General features: G+C 51.9%; 11 protein-coding genes across 11 annotated transcripts; 6 read left to right on the top strand and 5 right to left on the bottom strand.

Annotated features, from left to right (window-relative positions):
- The first annotated feature begins 224 nt into the window (after positions 1 to 224).
- BD324DRAFT_616940 (hypothetical protein) lies at positions 225 to 1,098 on the top strand. The gene is made up of 4 exons (XM_022014866.1): positions 225 to 348; positions 400 to 483; positions 548 to 766; positions 834 to 1,098. The coding sequence occupies exons 1-4, from the start codon at positions 276 to 278 to the stop codon at positions 1,058 to 1,060; spliced, it is 603 nt and encodes a 200-aa protein (XP_021874004.1). The 5' UTR covers positions 225 to 275; the 3' UTR covers positions 1,061 to 1,098.
- Positions 1,099 to 1,283: 185 nt separating this feature from the next.
- Positions 1,284 to 1,676, bottom strand: BD324DRAFT_648814 (hypothetical protein; the record flags this gene model as incomplete). The annotated part of the gene is made up of 2 exons (XM_022017891.1): positions 1,284 to 1,481; positions 1,620 to 1,676. 2 exons carry the CDS (start codon positions 1,674 to 1,676, stop codon positions 1,284 to 1,286), a joined length of 255 nt encoding a protein of 84 aa, XP_021874003.1.
- A 409-nt stretch (positions 1,677 to 2,085) lies between these two features.
- Positions 2,086 to 3,677, bottom strand: BD324DRAFT_267046 (hypothetical protein). The gene is made up of 2 exons (XM_022012327.1): positions 2,911 to 3,677; positions 2,086 to 2,861 (listed from the first exon to the last, which is right to left on the bottom strand). The coding sequence occupies exons 1-2, from the start codon at positions 3,301 to 3,303 to the stop codon at positions 2,214 to 2,216; spliced, it is 1,041 nt and encodes a 346-aa protein (XP_021874002.1). The 5' UTR covers positions 3,304 to 3,677; the 3' UTR covers positions 2,086 to 2,213.
- Positions 3,169 to 6,417, bottom strand: BD324DRAFT_267000 (hypothetical protein). Its single transcript, XM_022012326.1, has 7 exons — positions 6,058 to 6,417; positions 4,996 to 6,005; positions 4,817 to 4,952; positions 4,377 to 4,766; positions 4,212 to 4,334; positions 3,625 to 4,170; positions 3,169 to 3,582 (listed from the first exon to the last, which is right to left on the bottom strand). Exons 1-7 carry the CDS (start codon positions 6,268 to 6,270, stop codon positions 3,436 to 3,438), a joined length of 2,565 nt encoding a protein of 854 aa, XP_021874001.1. The 5' UTR covers positions 6,271 to 6,417; the 3' UTR covers positions 3,169 to 3,435.
- Positions 6,418 to 7,738: 1,321 nt separating this feature from the next.
- On the top strand, positions 7,739 to 9,565 carry BD324DRAFT_616889 (hypothetical protein). The gene is made up of 5 exons (XM_022014865.1): positions 7,739 to 8,147; positions 8,263 to 8,372; positions 8,522 to 8,775; positions 9,005 to 9,223; positions 9,305 to 9,565. Exons 1-5 carry the CDS (start codon positions 7,759 to 7,761, stop codon positions 9,416 to 9,418), a joined length of 1,086 nt encoding a protein of 361 aa, XP_021874000.1. The 5' UTR covers positions 7,739 to 7,758; the 3' UTR covers positions 9,419 to 9,565.
- Positions 9,566 to 9,604: 39 nt separating this feature from the next.
- Positions 9,605 to 15,195, bottom strand: BD324DRAFT_616886 (raptor N-terminal caspase like domain-domain-containing protein). Its single transcript, XM_022014864.1, has 14 exons — positions 14,738 to 15,195; positions 14,505 to 14,678; positions 14,404 to 14,453; positions 14,219 to 14,363; positions 14,117 to 14,171; positions 11,358 to 14,070; positions 11,207 to 11,315; positions 11,040 to 11,157; positions 10,866 to 10,990; positions 10,606 to 10,814; positions 10,345 to 10,565; positions 10,180 to 10,302; positions 9,939 to 10,113; positions 9,605 to 9,874 (listed from the first exon to the last, which is right to left on the bottom strand). Exons 1-14 carry the CDS (start codon positions 14,985 to 14,987, stop codon positions 9,761 to 9,763), a joined length of 4,581 nt encoding a protein of 1,526 aa, XP_021873999.1. The 5' UTR covers positions 14,988 to 15,195; the 3' UTR covers positions 9,605 to 9,760.
- Positions 15,196 to 15,317: 122 nt separating this feature from the next.
- Positions 15,318 to 17,571, top strand: BD324DRAFT_616882 (COP9 signalosome complex subunit 2). The gene is made up of 15 exons (XM_022014863.1): positions 15,318 to 15,415; positions 15,465 to 15,570; positions 15,621 to 15,699; positions 15,747 to 15,849; positions 15,896 to 15,967; positions 16,021 to 16,110; positions 16,167 to 16,241; positions 16,281 to 16,359; positions 16,409 to 16,473; positions 16,525 to 16,624; positions 16,675 to 16,831; positions 16,876 to 16,967; positions 17,016 to 17,149; positions 17,196 to 17,308; positions 17,375 to 17,571. The coding sequence occupies exons 1-15, from the start codon at positions 15,389 to 15,391 to the stop codon at positions 17,511 to 17,513; spliced, it is 1,431 nt and encodes a 476-aa protein (XP_021873998.1). The 5' UTR covers positions 15,318 to 15,388; the 3' UTR covers positions 17,514 to 17,571.
- Positions 17,572 to 17,801: 230 nt separating this feature from the next.
- Positions 17,802 to 18,312, top strand: BD324DRAFT_648809 (hypothetical protein; the record flags this gene model as incomplete). The annotated part of the gene is made up of 3 exons (XM_022017890.1): positions 17,802 to 17,857; positions 17,902 to 18,201; positions 18,240 to 18,312. 3 exons carry the CDS (start codon positions 17,802 to 17,804, stop codon positions 18,310 to 18,312), a joined length of 429 nt encoding a protein of 142 aa, XP_021873997.1.
- Positions 18,192 to 19,261, top strand: BD324DRAFT_266258 (hypothetical protein). Its single transcript, XM_022012325.1, has 3 exons — positions 18,192 to 18,201; positions 18,240 to 19,206; positions 19,247 to 19,261. Exon 2 carries the CDS (start codon positions 18,313 to 18,315, stop codon positions 18,832 to 18,834), a length of 522 nt encoding a protein of 173 aa, XP_021873996.1. The 5' UTR covers positions 18,192 to 18,201; positions 18,240 to 18,312; the 3' UTR covers positions 18,835 to 19,206; positions 19,247 to 19,261.
- On the top strand, positions 18,938 to 22,379 carry BD324DRAFT_607269 (glycoside hydrolase superfamily; the record flags this gene model as incomplete). The annotated part of the gene is made up of 6 exons (XM_022014059.1): positions 18,938 to 19,206; positions 19,247 to 19,485; positions 19,531 to 19,618; positions 19,672 to 20,885; positions 20,935 to 21,157; positions 21,209 to 22,379. 6 exons carry the CDS (start codon positions 18,938 to 18,940, stop codon positions 22,377 to 22,379), a joined length of 3,204 nt encoding a protein of 1,067 aa, XP_021873995.1.
- A 57-nt stretch (positions 22,380 to 22,436) lies between these two features.
- Positions 22,437 to 24,651, bottom strand: BD324DRAFT_616874 (putative beta-hexosaminidase precursor). Its single transcript, XM_022014862.1, has 10 exons — positions 23,980 to 24,651; positions 23,921 to 23,937; positions 23,740 to 23,872; positions 23,430 to 23,684; positions 23,254 to 23,388; positions 23,068 to 23,202; positions 22,933 to 23,018; positions 22,702 to 22,877; positions 22,546 to 22,650; positions 22,437 to 22,496 (listed from the first exon to the last, which is right to left on the bottom strand). The coding sequence occupies exons 1-10, from the start codon at positions 24,601 to 24,603 to the stop codon at positions 22,480 to 22,482; spliced, it is 1,683 nt and encodes a 560-aa protein (XP_021873994.1). The 5' UTR covers positions 24,604 to 24,651; the 3' UTR covers positions 22,437 to 22,479.
- Between the last annotated feature and the right edge of the window lie 72 nt (positions 24,652 to 24,723).

Raw genomic sequence — 24,723 nt, 5'->3', positions numbered from 1 at the left:
AGATGGTATCAAGCATCTTTTCCTCCGAAACCGTATCTTCTCGTCGAAAGAGACTCTGCTGCCCGTCGTAGCACGCTGCTCACTGCACCGTACGTCGAAGCTGTCCCAGTTATGGTCCATCGTACAACATTCTGCTCGTCAGGGCGTGACGCGTAATTCCGACGGAATCAAAATTTCAAACCGTTCGTACAAAGATTTTTGGGAAAGCATACAAGTCTAAATGAACACAACTCAGTATACATCGAGAGCGCACGACCACAGGATCTAGACTCACCATGCCAGGTAACAGGAGACTGACGAAGAAGACCATCAAGGGGAAAGATAACCTTCATCCTAGCTCTAGGAAGGGTGAGTGAGCGGTCGAATTTAGTGACCCGCCTAACGATGCGCTGCTCGTAGCTGGTCAATTGCAGCGAGTCCACTTACGAGCCGCCAAGTTGGACCATCGAGCCAAGATCCGTCAGAGTATATCATCTCAAAAGCGTGAGCTGTGTGGTTGGAGGGATAAAAGAGTCGCGATCTGATCTGATCCCATGAACCACCATAGTCGAAAGACCACTCTTCTTTCTCCATTCTTTACCTTCTTCTCACCCTTTGTCCCTCCCTGCGCTCCGAGAACTCATAACGGATGTCTATCTGGCACGACACGATGCTCGTATCTCTGAGCTCGAAGGTCAAAGGAGATCAGGACGGCCGAAGGATAAGGAACTGATCGATCTTGAAGAAATCAAGAAGAGAGAACAGGCAGAATGGGAGACTGGGATAGGTTGGTTGAAAAGCGCAACGTCTTGAAGATCATTGGAGCAGCTGCTGAGAATTCCGCTCTGTTGCAGAGGTCCCAGATTTGACTCATGGCCCGACTGTCAAGATCCTATTTGGCCTTCAGGATTCATCTACGTCCCTCCAGCAATCCCATTTGGACCTCTTACGCCATATCAGATTGTTCAAAGATGATCCAGATACGGTCCTGGTGACGAGGGAAGGCAAGTGGGACAAGATGGGCTTTGGCGTTGAGGAAGGGCAAGAGCCCAGAGGCTCTGACGTGGTCATGGACGCTTAATGTTGCGGGCCCATGTCTTTGGCATGTTGTAATTGATTAGCTTTCCATGAGCACAATTTCCTGTACTTTCCCAACCGACTTATTCAGGACTGCGACTAAGACTATCCTAACGACTTGGATTCCGCGAACCGGTCACCAAAAAGACTGATCCTCCTAGACTTCTGTGACTTGAGCATTCTTCTGGGATTCCGCTACACCCCCGTGACGGGTGAATTATTCCCCGTTACACATCGTATTGGATCTCCGTCCTGGCGGTATTTCCATCTCCGACTTCTTTCTCCGATCGCTCTTCTCGTCCTTGTCCTCCTTCCGAGGTCCCTGCATCTTCACCATCTACGTGAACTTGATACATTCCCGGTTTACCAGGTACAGGCTCGTGAACGCATGTGCATCGTGCAGATTCGGGCACGTCCGCGAGAGCCTAAGTCGAGCGAGCGTTAGCGAGGGAACGGAGCGGAGCGGTGCGAGCGACCCGACTCGAGCTCAAAGATAGCTCGAGGGACACAGTTGAAGGCTCGAGGCTCATCCAAAGACAAAAGAGCCTCAACCGTGTACTCACCATCTCGATATGATTACCTGACCGGGAAGATCCAGCTTTCAGCTCTCCTTCCGCCATCTCGCAACACATCTGGACTCACCGCATCCCCACCAAGTTGGTTTCCCGTCATTTGGACACTCCACACGTTTACACATGGTGATGTAGAGATAGTGATGAGATCAGTAGGAGTCTCTGCGAGCGAACGAGCGTTTGAGCGAGTGAGGACATTGCGATCTCAGGTGGCGTCAAGGTTATTACCTGCACCCACAACCGGTTATGATGGACGTCATTTTCCGGAATTTCCGGACTCGCCGGACTCAAGTGGCGGCTTGGCCATGGTCAATCCTGAGTCCCCATGATATGTTGCATTAGGTACGGGGAGCCTTCTACTCGACGCAGGACTGGTGATATACTCTACAACGGGTGGGGGAGTGAGAATATCATACAACACGCTGGGATCCAAAAGAAAGTCATAGTACAACGTAGAAGAAAATATCATACACACAGGTGGAAACGGATATCAGACGAAATCGTTCGAGTGAAGCCAGGGGTATCTCTGTCGAAAACGAGAATCATCTTGCCGTACAGATACTTCCTAGCAAAGCATCCCCAGACTCAAATATCCCTAGAGCTCTGCGACACATTGTCGCTCTTGCCCATCGGTCGAGAGGGTAGATCGAGCATACGCGGGATCCTTTTTCGGGGATGAGCGTGGCGCACTGTCGTCGAGACCAATTGGACGTAGGGGTTGGGTAGAGTGTCCACGATGTCTTCAGAAACCTCAAGTCCGGTCCGAGAGGAGTCAGCGTGAGTAGTCTTTACTTTGTCCTCGGCACTGCCTTCCACTCGGGTCTCCTTCGCTGCATTTTCTGTGCCACTCTCCTCCGACTGACCTCGCCCTTGGTCTCCCTCGGTTGACTGACGTTGTTGATGCGCCGCTTGGGGAAGTGTCATACCTCGGTCCTTGTAATACCGCTCGAGGTCCTCGGGATCGTAAACTGGAGTATAATTGCCGTTCTTCATAACAAACTCTTTAATACGGATCGGCGAGCTGTGTCCCGCATCGGGAGAGGATTTCAGCGGCTGTTCGATGTTGTCGGGTTCCATTGGCGAAGTGTGATCCACAGGACTTTGAGGCGATGACTGAATTGGCACGGGCATAGGCGGAGGGATGGGTGCTCCTGCTGGGTGGAACATGTCTGGGGTGTAGACTCCATTGGGGACTGGGTAGGGATAGTAGTTCTGACCCATACATTGGATCATCTGAGCAACGCAATCAGCAATTTTGTCAACTGTAAGGAGCCGGACTCACAGGGATCATCTGACTTGGTGGAATGGAAGCGAAGGGCAAGGATGGAGCAGCGTGCAATTGTCCGCTCGGCATCTGGGGTGGAGTCGGGGGGAGTATCGATGTGTGAGCTGAATGAGATCGGCGCGCTCCAATTGCCATTGGCTGTTGGGCGATCGCAGCTTGATTATACCAAAACTGTGGAGCCGGCCCATAGCCGAACATAACCTTAGGCTCGCCGCGGAGATGGAGGTATTCGCCTTGAGACATTACCCTGGTATCGGCAGGCCCGGCCCACGGCCTCTGGGGCGGAGGAGCTACAGGTGCAACGCTGTGGCTCTGCTTATGCACTGACGGAGGCGAGTATTGGGACGCCATGGAAGGATCCACTGGCCGGTTGAGATGGTCTAGGAACATTTCTCGAATCTAGTTGGTGTGAGCTCATTCTGTCCGAGTCGAACAGCTCACCTCGACGTCGACTGGCAAGACCCTTCGCTCTTCGACTTTGATGGAGGATCCGAATGAGACGGCACCAGACTGAGGAAGGGATCAATTTACAATGTGTGAAAACCTCACAAGACCCACCTCATGAACAATCGCCCGCCTCGCTGCATCCGGAGTCTGGAATAGTACTCTCGCAGACGCATAAGTAGACTGCGACCACTCCCTCTGCAAAGGATTGTACTCGATGGCCACCTGTATCGCATTAGCCTGAGACGTTGACTGTCGAAGACCCACAATCGGTCCGTATTTGCTGAATCTTTTGTGTAGCGTGAGATCGGTCTCCTGGGTCTTCGGTAGTCGCCCGACAAAGACAGCCGCCGGATCAATGTATCGTACAATGCCATCGACCTCGACAATGTCGAGCAGCCGCCCGCGGTATGTCGGAACCATTGCAGACGTCAGATATGGGTGATATACCTCTGGACTACCGTGCATCGAAGCAGTGGCCATGACTGTGGCACACGCGGGAGTGTCGACGGGTGGGGGAGGATACGGGTTCATCGGAGGGGGAAGTGAATGATGAGAGATGGCCGAAGGAGAGGCGATCGATCCTCCGATTTGAGGTGCAGGGTACTGCTGAACCGTCTGAGGCATGATTTCCAAGGGTGGTCCTGGCAGACCTCGGTACGGATTTCGTTGAATAGGTTCGCCGATATATCGCTCTAGTTGACCGAAAGGTGACGAATGAGGTGCATATTCAGGCATCTCTGATGGCTTGTAGGGTCCCACTTCCCCAGGTTGAGCCCATCGCGCAAGAATTCCCGGAATCTTTCCGAGTTCCTATTGAGGGGTTGAGTTCCAGCGAAGTCACGATCACTCACATCCATGAGCCGCTTGGCATCATTTGGCCCTCCCATGGTGACGAGCCACCCTTGAACCTTGTTGGTTGGAGGGATTGGATCATAACAGACTTCCCCAAAGTAATCGCAGAGTCGGGGGATGATCTGACACTACATCAGCTTCGACCTAAGAGGGCAAGCACGTACGTCTTTTTCCGCCACATTCTTGCCGAGATAGACAGTGTCTACCGACTTGACATCCCTTCTGACAATCTTCAGCTCTTCGCACAGATCCCTGACAGTCTGCCCTTGCTTCATGACTAGAGCATGCCATCGCACGCGACCCGTGAAGCGAGGCACATAAGGTACGGCCACTATGGTGACCTTTTCAGGCAATCGTGTTCTATTGCCGGCGGCGGAAGGGGTGTCATTGTGTCGCGCTCCTTCGAACCGGACAAAGACTGTCTTGGTCATGGCCTCGGGAGGGAGGAAGGCGAGTATGACCGGAAAAGTCTCGATCGAGCGAGTATAGGGAGAGTTGATAATGAGCTCGCGCGAACCCGGATCTGCAAGACATCTCTGGACACTCTCCGCTGCCTGCGGGCAAGGTCAGCAAAGTTTCTGGACATGTTGACGACTTTGCTCACCTCGAAGACCACAAAGCCCTTTTCACACGTATCGCCTTGCTTTTCGTAATGGAAAGCGTGTTTCACCGTGCCGTATCTCGAGAAATTCTCTCTGATAGCCTGCATCAACACGTCGGCTTTGACAGCAAAGGGCAACCTGATACGGTGTGAGCTGAAACCCGAGAACCACGGTAGCTCACTCAATCAACAATCGTCTATCTGCCCATATGGGACTGTACATTGCGCTGGGAGCTCCTTTCCAGACTGGGTATCGAGGGGCACTTCGCTTGGGTCCTCGTCGAGAGCTTCTGTCTGGTTGGATGCCACCCTCGGCAGGTGATTCGTAAGGTACAGAGCCGGTATCACCGTTAATGCTGACCGTCACGACTTCGGGAGGTGTACCACTGGATCGTTCTTCAGTGGGGAGGTCAGGCATGGGCGCAGGAGCGACTTGTGGCAAGGATGACATGACTGTGCCCGCTTGAGGTGTCGGCAGATTGGTCGAGGGCGCGGTCGTGGTGCTGCCCTCATCGGAGAGGTAGACGGTCTGAGGAGGGATGATAGATCTGCCACTACTGGGCCGATCATCTTCGAGCGAAGCCGTTGGAGACGTGTCTGATACCTTTGGTGAGATGGAAGGTGGCGTTTCGGCGGCTCCAGCGATGCCATGAGGCGATGATGGGTCGACACTTTGAGCCCATTCCACGACATGAGCTTTTGGATCCCAGTTTGCTGAATCGCACGTTTTGGATGTAGACCGATCCATTTCGGAAGAAGGCGCGGAGGATCGTTGACTGGTCTTGATACCCCATTGCCGGGCTTTTTTGGGCACGATCATGTTCTGATGGCTTGCATTGCGAGGTCGAACGGGAGGACCGATGGGATGTGTGGCATCGCGCATGGGATGGTTTTGAGAATAAGTGGATGTAGATTGCAAAGATGCATGCACTTGAGGATGAGCTTGACCTAGCGCAATGTGCGAGTGGATGGTATGAATGCTATGAGGGTTGAAAGACGCTCCTCGGTTCTGACGGTGTGTGACTCGGGAGTGAGGGCGAGGTGTGAAGATCCCAGAAGAAGGGGACAGCTGATTCGAATGAGGAGGAGGGAGGCGAGGGGAGTGAGTGCTCTCTGAGGCGGAGGCCTCTTGCGAGATGGGATGGTCTCGCGTCACTGGGATCGAAGTGAGTGAGTGATGAGGTGGGACTACCTGCTGACGAGAGATAAGTGAGATTAGGCTGAGGCGCTACGAAGCGACTCACCTGCTCCTCGTCACCTGAACTACCGATGACTTGACCCTTGGCATCTCTGCCCCAGGGGTTCTCTTCTCGATGCTTGGTAGGCGGAGGCATCGGCTGGCGTTGGACAGGATGAGAAGGGGGACGATGAAAAGGATATGATCTACCAGCTGAAGCAGGTGGATGGTGATGATTATGAGAGGATGGGTCTAGGGCAGACCAGGATGAGTTGCTCATATTCGCTTGAGATGGGTCAAGAGAGGTAAGAGGGGGGTTGGATGCGAGATTGAGTGAGTAGAGTATCAGTGAGAGAGTGAGAGAGTGTGTAGAAGAGAGAAGAGAAGAAGAAGAATGAAGGATGAAGAGACACGATATTAATGTCACTGTCACACCTGCTCAATGACGCATTGACCTCCCTCCTCTCTCTCTCTCTCTCTGTGTGTGTGCATCTCAGCACACTGACGCACATGGCCTTGACCCCGCTCTGTCCCATCTCAGCTCTCCAACCTGTACTCAGCGACCATCAGATCAATGATACCAAAAGTATCAGGGACGCCAGCAGATCTCTGTATTGTCCGGCGTTTGCTCTCTCTCAAAGGTAGCTGAAAGGGTTGGTGGCATGATGGGGAAAGGGGGGGTTAGGGGAAGGGAAGGGATTGGAGATCGAGATCGAGCAGAGACAGCTCATCAGCATGATCTGTCAGCACTATACAATCCCGCTCAGCTCTTGAAGCACCACAGTTCCACGCTCTTGCTCACTTGCCTTCTGTCTCCTGTATAGTAGCCTCACGGCAGATCGTTTGATGAAGACCACCCTTCCCCCTAACACTCGATCCCATCGAACAGCAGTGAAGATCGAAAGGGATCCATGGATGGGTCCAAAGGGACTCCTATATGATTGCTGCTGGGATGAAGACACCAGCTCCTTGACGACCAAACGTGACCAAGCTCGTCGTCCAACAGAATCAAACTGAGATGGCGGATTCGACTTGATACCAATGTGATGGAATAGCGACAACAGACAAAGGGGCGATGTCCACGGTCCATGCGCCTAGGTATACGGAGCGAATCAGCCTTCCCCGTATCTGTCAGCTTCGACGTATGACATGGTGAGCTCCTCAGTCTGTCAGAAGATGATGTTCTCGACACAAAAGCAGCAGCATATCAGTGCAAGATGGAACTCCTGTGCTGAACGATGACGTTCACATGAAGAGTATGATCCCTGCTCAAGGTTGCACCCAGGAGTTGGAATATCACAGTTCGTCGCAGCAATACCACGAGTGTCTTTGCTCTCTTGACGCTCACCAATCTTGCCTTTCAGTGACTGCTGGTTGACCAGCTTCCTGACTAATAATATATGAAGTTGAGATATCCCGAACGGCATGAACTCCCCACCCACTCGGCAGCCGAAAACACCGGTCCCGGTTCGGACCGGAATTATCCCGGTTTGTGCCGTGGGGCAACGAAATGGCCCCCAGGATATACAAACTACTACTGTCCCCCCGCTATTTCCGGACGAGTGATCACTTCGCTCTGATCCGATGGACATTTGAGCCGATCCCATATATAGCATCGGGGGGGCAAGACCGTAAACGATCTCTCATTCCACTTCTGACACCTAGAACTCTCTTTCCGCCAATTGCACATACTTGGTGTCAAAACGTCACTTGACCCGGCTTGATCAACACTGTAGCCACCCTCACCGTCACCACCACCACCACCACCATGCGCGAGTACAAGCATCTGACACCCGAAGAACGGGAATTCTTCTTGACTCACGGTTGGCTCAAAGTCGAAGGAGCCATCAAACAGCAATACATTGACGAATGGATGAAAGACTTTTGGGTCAGATTGGGCTACGACGAGCACGACAAGTCGACTTGGGAGGAAGAATACACAAAATTACCTCGACATCGTGAAGTTCGATGTGAAGAGTTCTGCCCAAAAGCTTGGGATAAGATGTTGGAGATTGTAGGTGGGGAAGAGGTCGTCGATCCTGTCAGAGAGAGGTACTATGGAGACCAATTTATCATCAACTTTGGGTCAGAAGAGAGGACCAAACAGAAGCCGATCCATCCGAGGGAGTACAGGGGTTGGCATACGGATAATGACTGGTGAGTGGGCTGGCGGCGGCCGTCAACGTAGCGGGCTATGCAAAGCCGTTGTGAACCCGAGCGTGACAGAAGTGCTGTAGGCATGCATTGATCTCGAGCTGACCCGAATGTTCAGGTACCGACACTTCCTCGACTCGAGCGGCAATGCTTTGACAATCATTCACTGCTTTACCGATATTCCGGAACGAGGTGGGGGTACGTGTGTCGCAGAAGACGGAATCAAGCGTGAGTGGATCTTATCCCAAGCTACGACACCCTCCCGATCACTCCTGGCCTGGCCACTTGTCACCCGTGGCAGGATCCGTTTCTGGGATCCTTTCTTTATACGTCCAAACCGATACTAACTTATACCTATCTTCGCCCATTCTTTCCAGGACTCTGCGAAAAGCTCTATGAACACCCTGAAGGACTTGACCCACCGTTCCCTTCTGGTTTACTCTATTCTCACGTCGCGAAGGAGTGCGAGAAGTTCTCTCATGTCGTCGCGAAAGCAGGAGACGTCATTATCACACACGGTCTCTTGCCTCATTCTCATTCACCCAATTACCTACACTACGCTAGGGTCATTACGAACCCTCACTTGAATATGGCTGTACCATTTAATCTGAACAGAGAAGATGGAGATTATGTGAGTCGCAGCGACTGGCCCCACTATGACATTTGCGTCGGAGCTAGGTCAATTCCCATTTCCCATCACCCATACCATTTTCCATCATCCATACCATTCGATTTGAATCACTGCGTCTCCATGCGGGTCAAACATTTTCCCCCCCTTTTCCTCCATCCCCCATCTGAAATGTATGATCACCTCGCCCACTTGCTGACGCTTGAATCTCTCTCGCCCTTCCCTCTCCCAGACACTCGCTGAACAAGTCATTCTACGAGCTTTGGATCGCACCTCGATTCCAGAATACAAACCCACTCGAGAGAGACTGGCGACGTACCCTCGAACAGCCTATTTCAAGCGTGAAAAAGTCAAGGAAGAGCTAGTGAGGATGATCAAGGATGCTGAATCCAAAGGGAAATCAGCAAAGGACGTGGATAGCGTTTACCTCAGAGGAGAAGAGGCCATCTTGGTGAGTTGACAGACAGTTTCGGGAGACTTGTTGTCCCGCCGACGACGTTCCTTTGCTCATGGTTCGATCGTGTGTACTCAGGAACATGAACGCCGGAATGGCTATGATAAACCTTGGGGACCTCATGGGGTTCAAAGACACATGAAGGATAATGAAGAATGGGTACCGACCTCTACGAGGCATGTGCTCGTCTAAAGGCGACGGGGAGTCTTTACCCAGAGTCAGGTGTCAGTGATCCATGTAGCTAGCTTATTATCATTCGTCCTTGCTGTTCTTTTGTAGACCGCTCATTATATCTTATATGTGAATATATCTTATATGTGAACACACGTCATCATGCAGGCAACTTGCCTTTGACATTGGTCTCGTTCGGATCGACTATCCAGTCACGCAATTCATGCGATGATCTATGCGAAAGATCAAGATATCCAAAGATAGGAGAGGCCCTTTGTGGAGCGAATATTCAGCCGACAATACAACATTACGAGCGACACTTTCAGCCATCCGTATTATGCCACAATTAAGGTCCACAGGGGCTCAGAATCCATTGCTCGTCGTATGATCTGCCAGAACCCCGCTAGGAATGGGACACTTGAGCATCCGTATATTCCCGGAAGCTTCGAATCCAGCAACGGCAATAATATCTTCGACCTGGAGGCGTAGATTTAGCTCACTGCTTACACTCTATCGAGGAGAGAAGGCAGCCAGCGCTTACCGGATGGAACACCAGACTCGAAGCGGAAGGCATGAAACCCGGTGACCGATTTCCAATGTGGTACGCAGGAGACGATGGGATGCTAAGTTTTGACAAGATTTTCGGCTTGGCAGGATCAGGGAATCCTTCAATGACTAGTTTCTGGCGGTAAGACTGGCTTGTCGGTGCAGATGTCCTGCGACGTGTATTTTGTCAATGACCACTCATCCGCGTCCCCTCGCCCAGTAGTACGACAACTCACGTTGCAAAGACTGACGCGCCGGGATGAACGGCCAATGCCATGAGACCCGTAGGTTGAGCGACGTGCTCGTATAAGGGCGCGTCGGGGAATCTAACGTCCCATATCCTGACCTCTCCGTTCATACTGAAATTCTATTCAGCATCTCTATCAGGCAGCGATGCCTACCTTCCCGTGACGAGCTCTTTTAAACCACCGCGCTGAACATGGACACTCTGGATCCACGTGTGATGCTTTCTCCAGGTATGTATAACAACTTGATCGGCCCTCTCCATCCGTTTGTCAAACAACCTGACCACACCGTCTCCAAATCCAGTGACATAGACATTACCGTCAGGTTCGTCAGATGCAATGGCTGTGAGATTGGATCCAGCCTGTGTGGGCATGTCCTGAGGGGCATCAGCAGCCTGTCGGAATCATCCACCTCACCCTGAGGTGCCGCTCGACCGTTGCGTCCCATAGCCTGACAACCTTCATGTCTCCTCCGACCAGCAAATGACCATGGTGTTGTTGCCAAGCCGTCAATACACCGCTGCTCTGGCCAACAGGAAAAGTTTCCGAAATCGCACGAAAAGAGCTCGCCAACTGAGTCTCGCCGGGTGTATCATAATCACGCCAGATGCGAACACTGCCCTCGGCTGATCCACGACATCAGCATCCAGTCATTCATAGGCAAGCTTTCAACCCACTTGACGCTGTCAGCATCAGAGAAGACGCCATCTCATTGATGAAATGAAGACTTGAGATACAGCTACCTGTAACGTTTGTGTTGCTAAACTTGTTGATCCGAGTGCGCGTCTGCCAGTCCCATAGACTGTGCTGCGTCAGTCCTCATCCTCCGCACCCCCAGTTACCTGACTCACCAAATGCCATCCGCGTCATCAGTGACGGCCATGACGGGGTCATAGGAGTGGAAGGCGACCTGCAAAGGCCAAGAATCATTATGTATGATCCCAGCTTCGGATTCCCATGAATGTTGGGCTGAGAATTTCTGTCAGTCTTGGCAATCAAACTCGACATATCGACTGACCCGCATACTCCTCAGACGAACGACCGCGCTCTAAAGCACTTTCATTTCGTATATGCCTCCAGGCCTGTTGGTTGTAAGTCGTACTTCCAGGTTCGTCCGCATCGGGAACCTTAAGGAACCATTAGCCCCACTCAGCCGTACCGACGCCCACCTTCATCTGGGGCTCCTTGAAATACTCCATGGCCCAGTCGAAAAAGCCCGATCTCAAAGGCAGGACATCATCCTTGACTTCCTTCGCTACAGTACCCAAGCCCAAATCATCATGTCTCGCCAGACCGTTGTTATTCAACTTGCCATCTGCGTCTCCACCGGCTTGACTTCCGTGTGCTCTACGACGCCGAAGTCGTTCCATGTCTTCCTCCGTGAGGGCGTTGAGTACGGACGCTGGGCTTACGGGGTCATTATGACCATCTATACCAGACATGGACAACGTCATGGCTGTTCTAGCCCTGGAAATAGCTGATACAGAGCCAGCGCGAGTCAAGTGCAAGTTGGAATCTGGAGTGATACGCTCGTGCGAAGCATCGGGGTAAGGCGATTTGTAGGATGTAGATGATGGTGTAGGAGGAGCGACGGACACTTCGGGTGACGATTCGGGTGTCCATGTATCGGACTTTGGGGATTCAGAAGATACGAGACCCGTCATGGAAGCCAGAGACCGAAGTGCATTGGCGACTGAGCTATTTCGTTTCAACGTTGAAGATGCGGAACCAGGGTTCGACGTATCCGTATCTGCACGGATCAAATTCGGCCGCGTCCCGTTCGGCTGAGGAGTCAGTCGACCAGACATTCCAGGTGCAGCCGACATGGCTCGAGGTCCCAAAGCCGGTCTTTGTTTCCTATGTCTTGAAACGATTTTCTGTACTGCTGAGCCTCGAACTCTTGAGAAAGCCGAATCGAGCAGGAGAGCAACGACATAGTCCACGACCGTAGAAGCCATAAGGGCGACCTCGGTATTCGGATCGACGGACAAATCCAACAATGTCTCAAATAGAACTTTGAAGCTGCTCAGTAGGGTGAGATTGTGTTGATGCTCCATCACTTTTTTGTCGCCGGATCGGACCCATTCCTCCAAAGCTTTGCCGACGAGATCGGGAGAGTCTTCAACACCTTGATCCAGAGCTACTGCGAGAGCTTCCTGCTCGAAGTATGCCCATGCAGCACATACCAGCCATCCTCGCCACTCTCTGACGACACAAGAAATCACCACAACGAGTTCCTTACGCACGAGCGGTGAAGCGTCCTCCTTGACGGACATCATACAGGCAAATGCCAGCCCCGCCTCGATCTCCAATTGAGCTGTCTCCTCAACACCCACCTGAGCACCCGTACCGCCTCCGCCCTTGATATCTGGCGAGTCTATAGGCGCAGAGCTCGCTCCAAGCAGAGTACCAAAGGCATACAGAGCGGCCGCTCGGACTTCCACGGCTGAAGATTTGAGCTGACTCAAAAGGTCTTGCTGATGGGTCTGCTTCGGCGATTGCTGCATGAACAATGCTTTGGCATCATCATTGTCAGCCCATATCTGAGCGACACACAGCAGACTCCAAGTCTTAAGTAACCAGTCATCTTCATGGAGTCTAGCCAGACACGCGTCGAATACGTTGATCGAGAGACACGCAGCTTGACCAGGACGGAAATTGCGACACAAGATGGACAGAATAAAGGCACACATGGCTCGGTGTTCGTTGGCGTTGGGAATGACCAGCGGAACGCCTGTAGATGGGTAGGGTGAGAGGATTTGGGCAAAGTAGTTGTACCCGGCGTCACGTAACAAGTCGACCTGACAAGACTTGTCGACGGCAAGGATTCGAGCCCAGATAAAGATTAAGACTGGTTTGAGTTCCACAGCTGGAGATTGCAAGAGCTTCTGGACATAAGGAAATATGCCGATAGATAAGGATAGATGAACAGCCCAAGGACCAAGATCAACGAATCGAGAGAGTAGGATCAGAGCGCGGAGACGATGAGCTTGAGATAACAAGACTTGCAGGACGATGGGCAGCTGCTCGGGCGGTGGTCGATGGGTCAACCCCTTCTTGTTGTTGGCATGGGACAGGTGATTAGGGAGAGAGCTACCGTGCTGAAGCCATACTTCAAAGGCTTGGAGATGTTGAGCGAAAAAGGTGGATGGACGGTAAGTGCTCAAAGGTGAAATGGTGATCTGGCCCTTTTCTCTTGCTACTTCCAGATCCAAGAGATCAGGAAGCTGTGCGAGGCACTCATCCACAGCTAGGTCCCACGAGTGCCAGAGGGGATGATTGTGTGTCGATGGTAGCTCAGGAATAGACATGGGAGTGCAATGATAGCTTGTCATAATTCGCTGGGCCAGTAGGAAATTTCGGAACAGAGCGGCGACCAATAAGTCTTGACGGAAGAGACGGTTGAAAACCTCTCTGGGGAACGACGACCACGCGATCGTATCCGTGACGGCGGTGAAAATCCAATTCAGCTCGCCTAGCGGTGTGCGTCGATCTTTGAGGTCCCCAGGTATACGCATGACCATGTCAACGGTGATACGTGATCTCGGGTCCTCCTTGCTGGTCGAGATGTTTCGCTTGAGAGGGTCTTGGAGGACAAAATGCCTCAAGGACGTTTCGATAGGTGAGGTCAGACAGCAAGTGAAAAGATCGGCAGGAAGATCCGGTGACATCGGCAAAACTTGGGACGCAGTACAGGCCGCCAAATGAATGGCATCGGCGAATGAAGTTCCCGGTAGATCAGATGCGGGTCGTGATGGTGTGCTGTTCTGTGTCTGATTGACCGCCGCGCTCCTAGCCTCGTTGTCCTTTTTCTCAGCTTGTTTGCCAAAGTTGTTGAGAATATTGCCGGCACCAGAGCATTCCCAGACGTAAATGCATGGGCTGAGTTGGTAATCAGCTGGAAGAAGCCCTTCATGCCTCGCCTCACCTTCCTAGCCATTCTTGTAGGTCGTATAGACTGACAGGAATGTATTGCGTATAGTCTGTCGGTGTCAGCCAGGTTATACTGTCCCAATATCATGAAGCTCACTCTTGTTGAAGACCCATATCTCTCCCGAGTGGGTGGGCTTTGGCACTCCGTGACCATTATAGTAGAACACAACCCTTTCATCTCTAGCAACTTTGCGCATGTTTACGCATTGTTTCTTGGTCTCCTCAATGGAGGGGTCAAGGTGCTGACGATGATCAGCAATCACACGCATCGGGGCAACTTACGCTCTTGTATTTGACTTTGGGATTTAAAGTCTCGAATTGTTGTTGTAGGTCTGGTTAGGTTATCAGCGGCTTGGAACCTCCAGCACAATGTGGCCTCTTACTCCGCCCAATTGCCTCGATGGCTTTCGTCGAAGGCAGCGCAGTCGGGTCCAGCCAGCATTCCAGCTTTGCGCAAGGATTGGTTTTGACTACGTCTGGCGGATCCACACCGATATTTAAGCAGATGAACATGCCCGCATTGAAGGTCTTCATCCGAGATTTGAGTCTCCACCCAACTGAAGATCATCAGCGTGGATTGGCACCAAAAGAGTCGTAGTCGGGGGGTGTGACTCACCATACTCCTCATCCGCCTTATCTTTCTTCTTTTCCCCCTTGTGCCGCTTTGCAGCCCAGTACTGAAGTGCCGCTCCATCCTGCACCTGCAGCTCTTCTTCGTTATCCCTCAGCTCATCCACTAGCTGGCCGTTATTCGCCCATTCAGCTACAGCATGCTCATCCAGAGCAGCCTGAGAGTAGGATAAATGATTGTTGGCATGGTGGTGAGAGGTCGAAGCTTCGTCACGCGCATATGGTAAGGTCGTCATACGGATTGTCGGACGAGGAGTGTGACAGAGGTGAAGACTGACAGCATCGAGCGAGCGAGCTCGGCGATTTTGAAGTGTGAGCCGTTAATCGAAGGCTACTGCTCCTCAGGCTGCCTTGCAAGCTGAGGCCGGGGAAGGTGGCAAGTGGGTCGCTTGAAGTCGAGATGATTGGGAGAATCAGAAATGCAAGGAAGCAGGATCACCAGCAGATGTAGCCCCCCTCCCCTTCCCTTCCCCCGGTGGTAGTTGCCGGATGCCGTCCAGGCAATTTGATTCCGTTATCTCAATGCCTGAAGCATAGACGAGGACCATACCATGTTACATGCATGACGGTGACAACGACGACGACGGGGGCGACTAGTAGAGCTTAGAATACATCCAGTCAAGACAGGCTTGGAGACATGTCGGACGATGAGTTTATGATGGAGGTGAGCGGGAGTCTTAGAGGTCGAGCTTGTTGCTCACTTTGAGATGAAGGATGCGGCGGATGAAGAGTATGATTTTGATTATGATGATGATGACGATGACGAAGGCATGGATGAGCAAGGAGGAGATGTAGAGAATCAGTATTACAAGGCAAAATGTAGGCTGGATCTTCCCCTCCACTGCAATCTCCCCGCTAATCTTCCTTAGCCCTCAAGGAGGACGATGCCGAAGGCGCTCTCAAAGCATTCCGGACGATCGTTGACGAGGAGGCAGACAAGGGGGAATGGTATGCTTTATCTAAACGCACACAGATCTTACTGACTCTGGACACAGGGGCTTTAAGAGTCTGAAACAGATGACAAAGATGAATTATCTGCATATGAAGAGACCAAGCGAGGCGTTGAAGACTTACCGCGAACTGCTCAGCTATACCAAGGTGCGGAAAGGCGTTTTCCTTGGTACAGCAGTTGACTCGACCGCAGAGCAACGTCACGAGAAACTATGCCGAGAAGTCTATCAACAATATTCTTGATTATGTTGGAGGCGAGGGCAAGGTAAGGCTGTTGCTGCAGGGGTGGCAAGTGAGCCCGCTAACAAGTACGATCAGCATGGCGCCTTGGCTCCCGAGGTCCCGCTTGATACGCTCGAATCCTTCTACTCAGCTACGAAGGAGGCATGTGACGAGGCGAGGAACGAGGTGAGTCTCAATGTCTTCCCGGAGCCCGAAACGACACTCACCCATGCTGTTCACAGCGACTGTCCACCAAGTCCAATTTAAAACTCGCAAAGCTGTGGCTTGACAGGAAGGAGTACGATCGGCTGCAACCAGTGAGCTCGTTGAGCTGTGTTCACGCTAACGCTACGAAGATACTGAGATCGCTGCATGCTTCATGTGGCCCTAGCTCGAGCTCAAGTGGATCTGAGGACCAGACCAAGGGTTCTTTATGTGGGCTCACTTACGTTTGAAGCTTTGGTCGCTCGCTGATGCTTACCAGTACTTGAGCTGTACGCCATCGAGATCCAAATGTACAGCGATTTGAAAGAGACACGAAAGCTCAAGGTGGGTGGGGTGGCAAATTATCCCTCATGGTTACTGCTCACCGCCTTGCAGGAGATCTACAACGCCTCGATGCAGGTCAAGAATGCTATACCACATCCGAGGATCATGGGCGTGATCCGGGAGTGCGGTGGGAAGATGTGGATGATGGAAAGTAAGTGGGTCGCTGCAGGCCTTTATGCCCTCTTCTGATTCCAAGCTCAGGAGCCTGGGACAACGCTTCAACCGATCTGTTCGAGTCATTCCGGCAATACGACGAGTCCGGTTCGCCACAGCGTATACAGGTTCTCAAATACCTCGTGCTCACTTACATGCTCATGGGGAGTGAGATCAATCCGTTCGACTCACAAGAGACCAAACCGTGCGATCAAGCCTGACACCACGATATTGACGAATGTGTGCCAGGTATAAGAATGATCCCCAGATCGTTGCCATGACCGGACTGGTGTCTGCCTATCAGATGCGAGACGTACAGGAGGCTGAGCGGATACTCAAGGGCAAGTCTCAGCTCTAGAAGACAGACGGTTGTGCTGAACTCGTTCCAGCCAATCGAGCCACCATCACCGGTGACCCTTTCATCCAATTCTTCATCAATGACCTGCTCCGCTCCTTGCGTACTCAGTACATAATAGACATTATCAAGCCGTACACCAGGTTAGAGCTTGACTATCTCGCCAAGGTGAATAGTGGCTTGAGACCCGGGCTCTTTGCTTACATTCCAACAGACGCTCAATATTGCACGGAACGAAGTCGAGGCTCTAGTCATCTCGCTCATCCTTGATCGCAAGATCAAAGGCAAAATTGATCAAGTCAATGGGTTACTCGTCCTCGAGAGATTGTGAGTCTCGCTCGCCGGCAATCGCCTGCACCCCGTCCAATCATACTTACTCATGTTGTGTCGTAGCCATGCCGTCCAGAACCGCAAGTACAAGGCACTGGAAGACGTGACGAGGGAGATAAGCAATTTGGGTCAGAGAATCATCAATGAGAAAGTGGCAGGATGGGAGGGCGGTCAGGGCACCTGGTCCAGAGCATTTGGGTAGATGGTCCGTTGGGAGTTAGGCGGCGTTACACATTGTAGCATAGTCCCAAGTTGTGCATGTTTCTACCTTTGCTCAACCATCAGAGCGAGGGAAATCCTATTGTCCATCGTGGCGGCTGTAATCGAATGAAAGGACACACACTCTGTTGTTGCCATCAGATGACGCAATGTATGGTGGGTACCAAGGTAAATGTCCATCAACCCTTGAAGCGGATATAAGAGGAGGAGGTGACCCATTCAATACGCATGCACATCCTACTCATCTCACTCTCGCTGTCTGTCATTCAATATGGCGTCTGAACACACGACCGCGCACCAGAATCATCAACTTGGAGGATACAAGGCGTGGGTGGAAACCACATGAGACAGGCTGACGCAATACTACCCAGAGCCCTGCACAATGATAGGGTGTGTCCTTCAACGCCTTCCCCTCCACACGATGAGCAAATGGCTTATTACCCCCTCTCACAGGTCTCTGCAGATGCCAAAGGGCACGCAGCAGAAGTCATCGTTGAATCGGGAAAGCAGTTGCCCTCTGAGCTCGACGCGCAATCTCACCGTCATTTCCACAATGAACATCCTCACGAGATTGTAAATGCCAATCCGCTTGGTTTACCTCAAGGCGATCCTTCATTGGACCTCAAGGCGGCGCAGGAGCATGAGCATCACGTCAGAGGCGGTTACAAGGCGTATGTCACTTTGACCGAAGACATGAGCTGATTGTCAGCGCACTCCACAATCCCAACACTAGCGAGGAGGCCAAAGAGCAAGCTCGTCAAGCTCTGGCTGGGAGCAGCTAGATGGGACCGGCTCTACCTAGAGCAGCTCAAGTGGTCGTCAAATGTATATCTCATAGCCTTGTGTATCCACTTCAACGCGCTTGCCATCAAGAAATCGTTTGGCGGGCTCGCGTCGCGTCCAGTCTTGTCGTGCCGAGATGTTGTCCTTTTCGCCCGAGATCTCTTCCCCGAAGTCGGGGACATACGAACGTATCGCACGATCTGATAGTTGGACCTTGGCCTAGTGCGAAGCATTCGGCAGCCTCGCGGACATTAGATGCGGTCCCACGGAAATTGCACACCTTTTGGCGAGCAGGACACTTCGGGCCCGCACTTAGGCGACAGCCGCACCTTCGTTATAATCAGGCTGATAATGTGACTGACCGAAGCTTTCCACTTGCACCTCACAGTTGTCTTAGCAAACAATTAGGATTCGACCTAACATCGTCGTGTGCTCCATGTCAATGTGGGGATTTCGAGCTAGGGCGCGGCGTTTGGGACCCCTATGGAGCGGCATCGTCTCGATTCGGGCGAGAATTGTGAACATGGTTGGGGAAGAGAACAGGTTCTGCCCTGAGAGCATCTTAAATACATGACTATACTGAATCACAAGCTCCTCACTGACTTCTCCCTCAAGTCCGCAACAATGCTCTCTGCTACTCTAGGTCTACTGGCGCTCGGTATACGATGCGCTCGAGCAGCGTCAAATGTCATTGACCTCTCAGGAGACGGATGGACACTGACATCTCCTGGGAATGACTCCATCCACGTCCCTGCCACCGTCCCTTCTCAGAACTATATGCCCCTTCAAGCAGCGGGCATCGTTCTTGACCCAACGTATGGCTATCAAGAGAATGAACAAGCTTGGGTGAGGTACTCAAATTGGACTTATACTTCGCCAGCGATCACGGGATTGTAAGTATAGCAAAGGCTCACAAACCTAATCTTTTAACAGGAACATGAGCTCTGGTATCAAAACGCAACTGGTCTTCGAGGGTCTCGACACGTATACTACCATCACGTTCTGCGATCAGTTCATCGGTACCACCGCCAACCAATATCGACAGTTCATCTTTGACGTGTCGAGCGTGGTGCAAGGGTGCTCGGCAAACGACACACGACTCTCGATCAACTTTGGACCCGCTCAGAACATTACCCATGAAATAAGCGACAGTTCGAAATTCCCGTCTGCAGGTGAGTCGAGGCAGATGGGAGGATGTCCCTGATGGTTGCTATCAGGCGATGCCAACTTTGCGGATGGATGTAATGATCTTCCTGGAAACGAATTTGCCTGCAAAGCATGGGCGAGGAAAGAGCAGAGCGATTTGTGAGCATATATCTACCTAAGATCCTAAGGATCGATGACTCACGACACCTCAGCGGATGGGACTGGAGTCCTCACCTCATTCCTGCGGGACCTTGGCGCAATATCTCAATCGTCCAGCTCGATCAAGATGCAATGTACATTAATAACGCTGCCATCGACATCTTCCGCCAAGGCCAGATGAACAATCTCCCGCCTGATCAATCTCAACCTTGGATCTTCAATGCTTCCCTCGATGTAGTCGGTCCACTAGCTCAAGGTAGCGGTCTACAGCTTGACCTCTCTGATGCCAGTGGTAATACAATCTTCTCCGGAGCTTTGGGCAATATCACGTCCAACAACATGACCATCACTGGGCACACTGCCATCGATGATTCCAAAGTGGACCTTTGGTGGCCTAACGGAATGGGAACTCAGACACTCTACACTGCCAAGGTCACCATCACCTCTCCGTCCGACAGTAACAGCAGCGATGATGATGCATCATCTGGAAATCCTGGCGTCCATGCTTCCGTCACCAAGCAGGTAGGATTCAGAACCATCATCCTCAATCTTCAACCGATCTCAGACCAAGATATTGCATTGGGTATCCGACCAGGTTCCAATTGGCATTTTGAAATTAACGGTGAGACGTTCTACGCCAAAGGAGCCAATCTCGTTCCGATCGACGTGCTTTGGGCCAGAGTCAACAGTTCAACCGTCCAACACTTGTTCGAGATCGCTCAGGATGCTCACTTCAATATGTTCCGAGTCTGGTCGTCTGGAGCTTATCTCGACGACTCGATCTACGATCTGGCCGATCAGATGGGTATTCTTCTGTGGTCAGAATTCGAATTCACCGACGCAGAGTATCCTGCCTCGCCAGAATGGGAGGCGGTATACGAAGCTGAGGCTTATTACAATGTCCGTCGTATCAATCACCATCCGAGTTTAGCGCTCTGGGCAGGAGGCAACGAGTTGGAATCGATCCAGCTTGCATACTTCTTCAATGCCACGAACCCAGGTAGCATCACGCTAGACTATCAGGAGACATTCGAGCGTAATTTGATCAAATGCGTCTATGCCAACACTAGGTCTATCAGCTATATCCCATCCTCGACGTACAATGGGTATCTGTCCCTCAACTTTTCTTCGGACAGACCTCAATTGCCCAGATATAAGAACTCAAGTGGCCCAGAATACCTGTATTCGGACACTGATTTCTATGGAGACGGACTCCAAGCATTCAATCTTTCTTATCTCCCAGTTGGAAGATTTGCCGATGAGTTTGGTGAGAGGTTCTGCCGCCGCGTCCAAAGTCCCCACTGATAGTCTGTCAGGCTTCATCTCCATGCCGGGCATCGAATCATGGGACAATACCGGGCCGAACATCACGTCTTTTGATGACCCAATCGTCGTCTACCACAACAGACACAGTGGCGCAGCCTTTGGTCAAACTGCCACACCCGAAGAACAAAGCATCCTTGGGATCGCACAGATGACGAGTGCAGTGGACGCCTTCTATCCCGCCCCAGAGATCTCCGATGCCAGAGCGAACTTCAGGTGAGCGACATGTGTATGCGCAGTAGCCTCGATCTGACAAAACTACCTCAGCGCCTGGATATGGAGCTCGGAGGTCTTCCAAGCCGACTATTATGTCACTGAGATCGCGTTCTACCGAAGAGGATCAGGAGGACCAGAGAGACAACTGGGAAGTCTCTACTGGCAATTCAACGACGTCTGGGTGGCTCCGACCTGGTCAAGTGTGGCGTCGAATCTCAAAGCAAAGGTTATGCAATATGCCGTCAAGGACATCTACAAACCAGTCATCGTGCGACCTTATTATAACGTGGACGATGACACGCTAGAAGTTTGGGTCACATCGGATCAATTCACCGCTGTCGAGGGTGTTGTGACGTACGAATGGTTCACGTGGGCTGGAGATGCCGTCAACATCAGCCTGAACCAGGCAGGCTCCAATATGTCCGCTGGTACCGCCACGTCTACATCTTCTAGCACATCAGTGACTGTGACTCCATCTACTAGCAGCATAGGAGGCGGATCTGTGGCATCGAGTTCTTCTGCCAGTGGAATGGTTAGTGCGTCTCTTCAGCGCCGAGCGAACGTGTCCGGCACTTCCGTTGCAGCGGGATCCACCTCAGTGGTTTCGAGTGCGAGCATCGCCGTCACCTCTGCCTTGGTTTGCGCCACAGGCAATTCCTCTGGTATTACTCCTGGCTCGATGACTGCGACCATCTCGGCTTCTGCATCTGGATCCCCTATCTCCAACTCCACATCCAGTACCAACGGTACAGTCTCCACCGTCAACGTCCGCGTGGAGCCTGTAAACTCAACTATGGTACTCAATTGGAGCGATGTCGTCAAAACTCTCAAAACCCAAGCCAACGTTTCAGATGCGATCATGCGTCTGTCCGTCGATGCCGGTAACGGCATGACGCATACATCTTGGTATCACCCAGCTTATCTCGTCAATTCTGCGCTTCAGGACCCAGGATTGACATTGACTCAAGGCTCTGACGGATCCTTCACAGTGACCGCCACCAAAGCCATCGCTGCATGGGTCACGTTGGATTACTCGGCCCATCAAGTGCAAGGTTTTTGGTCCGAAAATGCGTTTTGGTTGCAGAAGGGAGAAAGCAAGACTATCCAGCTCAATGTCTGGAACGACTGGACGGGAGATGGAAGTTGGAAAAATGGAATCACTGTGAGAAGCATGTGGGACAATGTGGTCAATCAGGAATATGCGGCGACCTTGTCGTCGTAGAAAGGAAAAAACATTAGGTCAACTGGCCGCTTGCAATGCAATTACGTTGTCCGACCGCGCAGGACTGACTGTTGCATCCGATCGGTCCCAAGTGTCTAGTCTACTTGTTGGTCGTGCCTTGGACGACTATTAATTGCCAGGTCTCAGTCTTCGAGTCACCACTCACCTGGACGTAAGGCAGACCAGTATGGCTGCAGAGGAATAGCGCGCACGCCCCTATCCACCATCCTGAATCGTACATCGTGCATCCTAGGGAAGGCCTCGACAGAGCCTGTGACGCCAGATCAGCCGCTACGTTTAGTCCTTCGATACGGGCACTCACTCCTTGGGTAGCCCTCTGCACCAGCGCCTGTCCAGAATAACTCGGCTACTGCAGCTGCTCGAGGCCAGAGAACAGTCTCCAAGTTTGTCTCGTCCGTCTGCTCTGCCCAAAGCGAGCACTGTCCACCCATGACCAGCTTGCGTTTGCCTTCCTCGACATCTTTGTACGGGTCAAACCTGTTCGGAACCTCAACATTTTTATTTCTGGGGGGCTACAGCGGCAAAGACCCACGAGTACATCTTCTGCCAAGACTTGTACGGTCCTTGCCACGAGTCTCCGCCTCCTTCCTCACCTAACCACCCACCTTGTCCTTGATCCTGAGCAGTGTCAAAGAGGCATGTCGCGACAGCTGGCATGCCCGCTCACAAGATAGAAGTAATCGGCTGCGGCGTGCACGATTCTGAAACCCTTTGCGAGGACCTTGGCGGCATCCTTGCTGTCTATCCAGATGGACACCAGCGTATCTTTTTTCACCGATGGGAGATCGCCGTGAGTCAGAACCTGTCCTCATATTAAGCTCCCTCGCAATCGCTAGCAGTATTGCAAACCCGCCATTTCCTGCCAGACCAAAGGCGTCTTCTTGTTCGCTCTTACCACGGCGTGAGTCTGTTCAGTGAAATTGTCCAGAGCCTTCTCGAGCGTCCACCCTTTGCTTTTGAGTGTTGTGGCAGTCTCCTCATCTTCCATCTAAGAGACAGTCGGTGGGTGTTTCTGTGAGATCGACTCACCATACACGTGGTGTTGAGCTCATCTCCGCCAGTTCCAAAGTACGGACTGCTGAACACGGTAACGGCAGATTGCAATAGTCCTTTGGTCCACTCTGTCACTTTATCGTCCGCGAACCGAAGCTGTCCTGCTGGAGGTTGATGGGCGTATTTGACGAATGGTGTGCGCTGATATCCTGCGATGAGCTCGGGATGTGACTCGGCAATGATTGCCGTGTGACCAGGCATGTCGATTTCCGGTACCACATCAATTCCTCTCTATGAGTGATCAGTCAGGTCTCAAGTCTGGTTTAACTTCAAGAGCTTGGCCTACCGCATTCGCGTACAGGACGATCTTTTGTATCTGCTTTTGTTGATAGACCTCCTCAGGACTATAAGCCCCCTTCCCGGCAAGCTCTGGGAAGTCGTCCAAGCCTAATGGCCAGGAATTGGAGTCGGTGATATGCCTAAATTCAACGAGTTAAGCTATACCATATTGTAGGGGCGAAACACACCAATGAAATACGTTCATCTGAGTGACTGATCAGCACCAACGTCTCGCCTGTAGACTCACTTTGATCAGCGCCATGGTGTCCAACATTTTAAGCAGAGCCTCCTCTCCAAACCAATTTCTTGACGTATCGAGCAGGACCGCTCGCCAGCCGAATGCTGGCTGGTCTTCGATATTGATCGGTGCATGAGGAGTGTACTGGAAGCCATCTTTGCCTCCGGAGTAAAAGAATAGTTGTTGAAACGTCGTGAGCCCTCGATACAGGCCAAGTGAAGTGTCCGCTTCGATATGTGCAGATCCATCGGTGGCCAGTTCCAGCTCGTATCGCTCAGCTGCTACTCGATCTTCCACTGGAAGTACAGCGTCGTGCGCAATACTTCGCGGCTTTCCATTCCCATTAAGAGATAGGATCAACTTTTGAATCTCAGTATGTTGAGTGCCAGAAATCAAAAACTCCGCTCCACGTTGTGGAGATAGATACCGATGGCGGTTCTTGTGTAGTGTAGCAGTGGTGTGGTGTATCGCTTGCTCCAGATCTCTGGGAATACTGCTCTTCAAGCTGCTCGAGTTGTCAATGTCGATTGAAAAGTCGCCGGAGAGACGCAGAACTGTCTCTCCCGTTGTGACGCGTGTAGGTCTTGGGACCACTCGGAGAGGTGTAGTCTCATTGCTCGCTGGACTCCTCATGGTCGACAAGGGAGCTGTAAAAAGCTGGATCCGTGACTAGAAGAGAGCGAACGAAGGCATGTAGATGTCGTCCGGAGTGGGGGAACAGGCGTGGCGTTCCTGACCAAAGTGGGGCAACAG

Source organism: Kockovaella imperatae (genome assembly GCF_002102565.1).
Source record: "Kockovaella imperatae strain NRRL Y-17943 chromosome Unknown BD324scaffold_2, whole genome shotgun sequence".
Taxonomy (NCBI): Eukaryota; Fungi; Basidiomycota; class Tremellomycetes; order Tremellales; family Cuniculitremaceae; genus Kockovaella; species Kockovaella imperatae.
The sequence above is the reverse complement of the archived record's forward strand: the minus strand, read 5'-3'. Positions and strand labels throughout refer to the sequence as shown.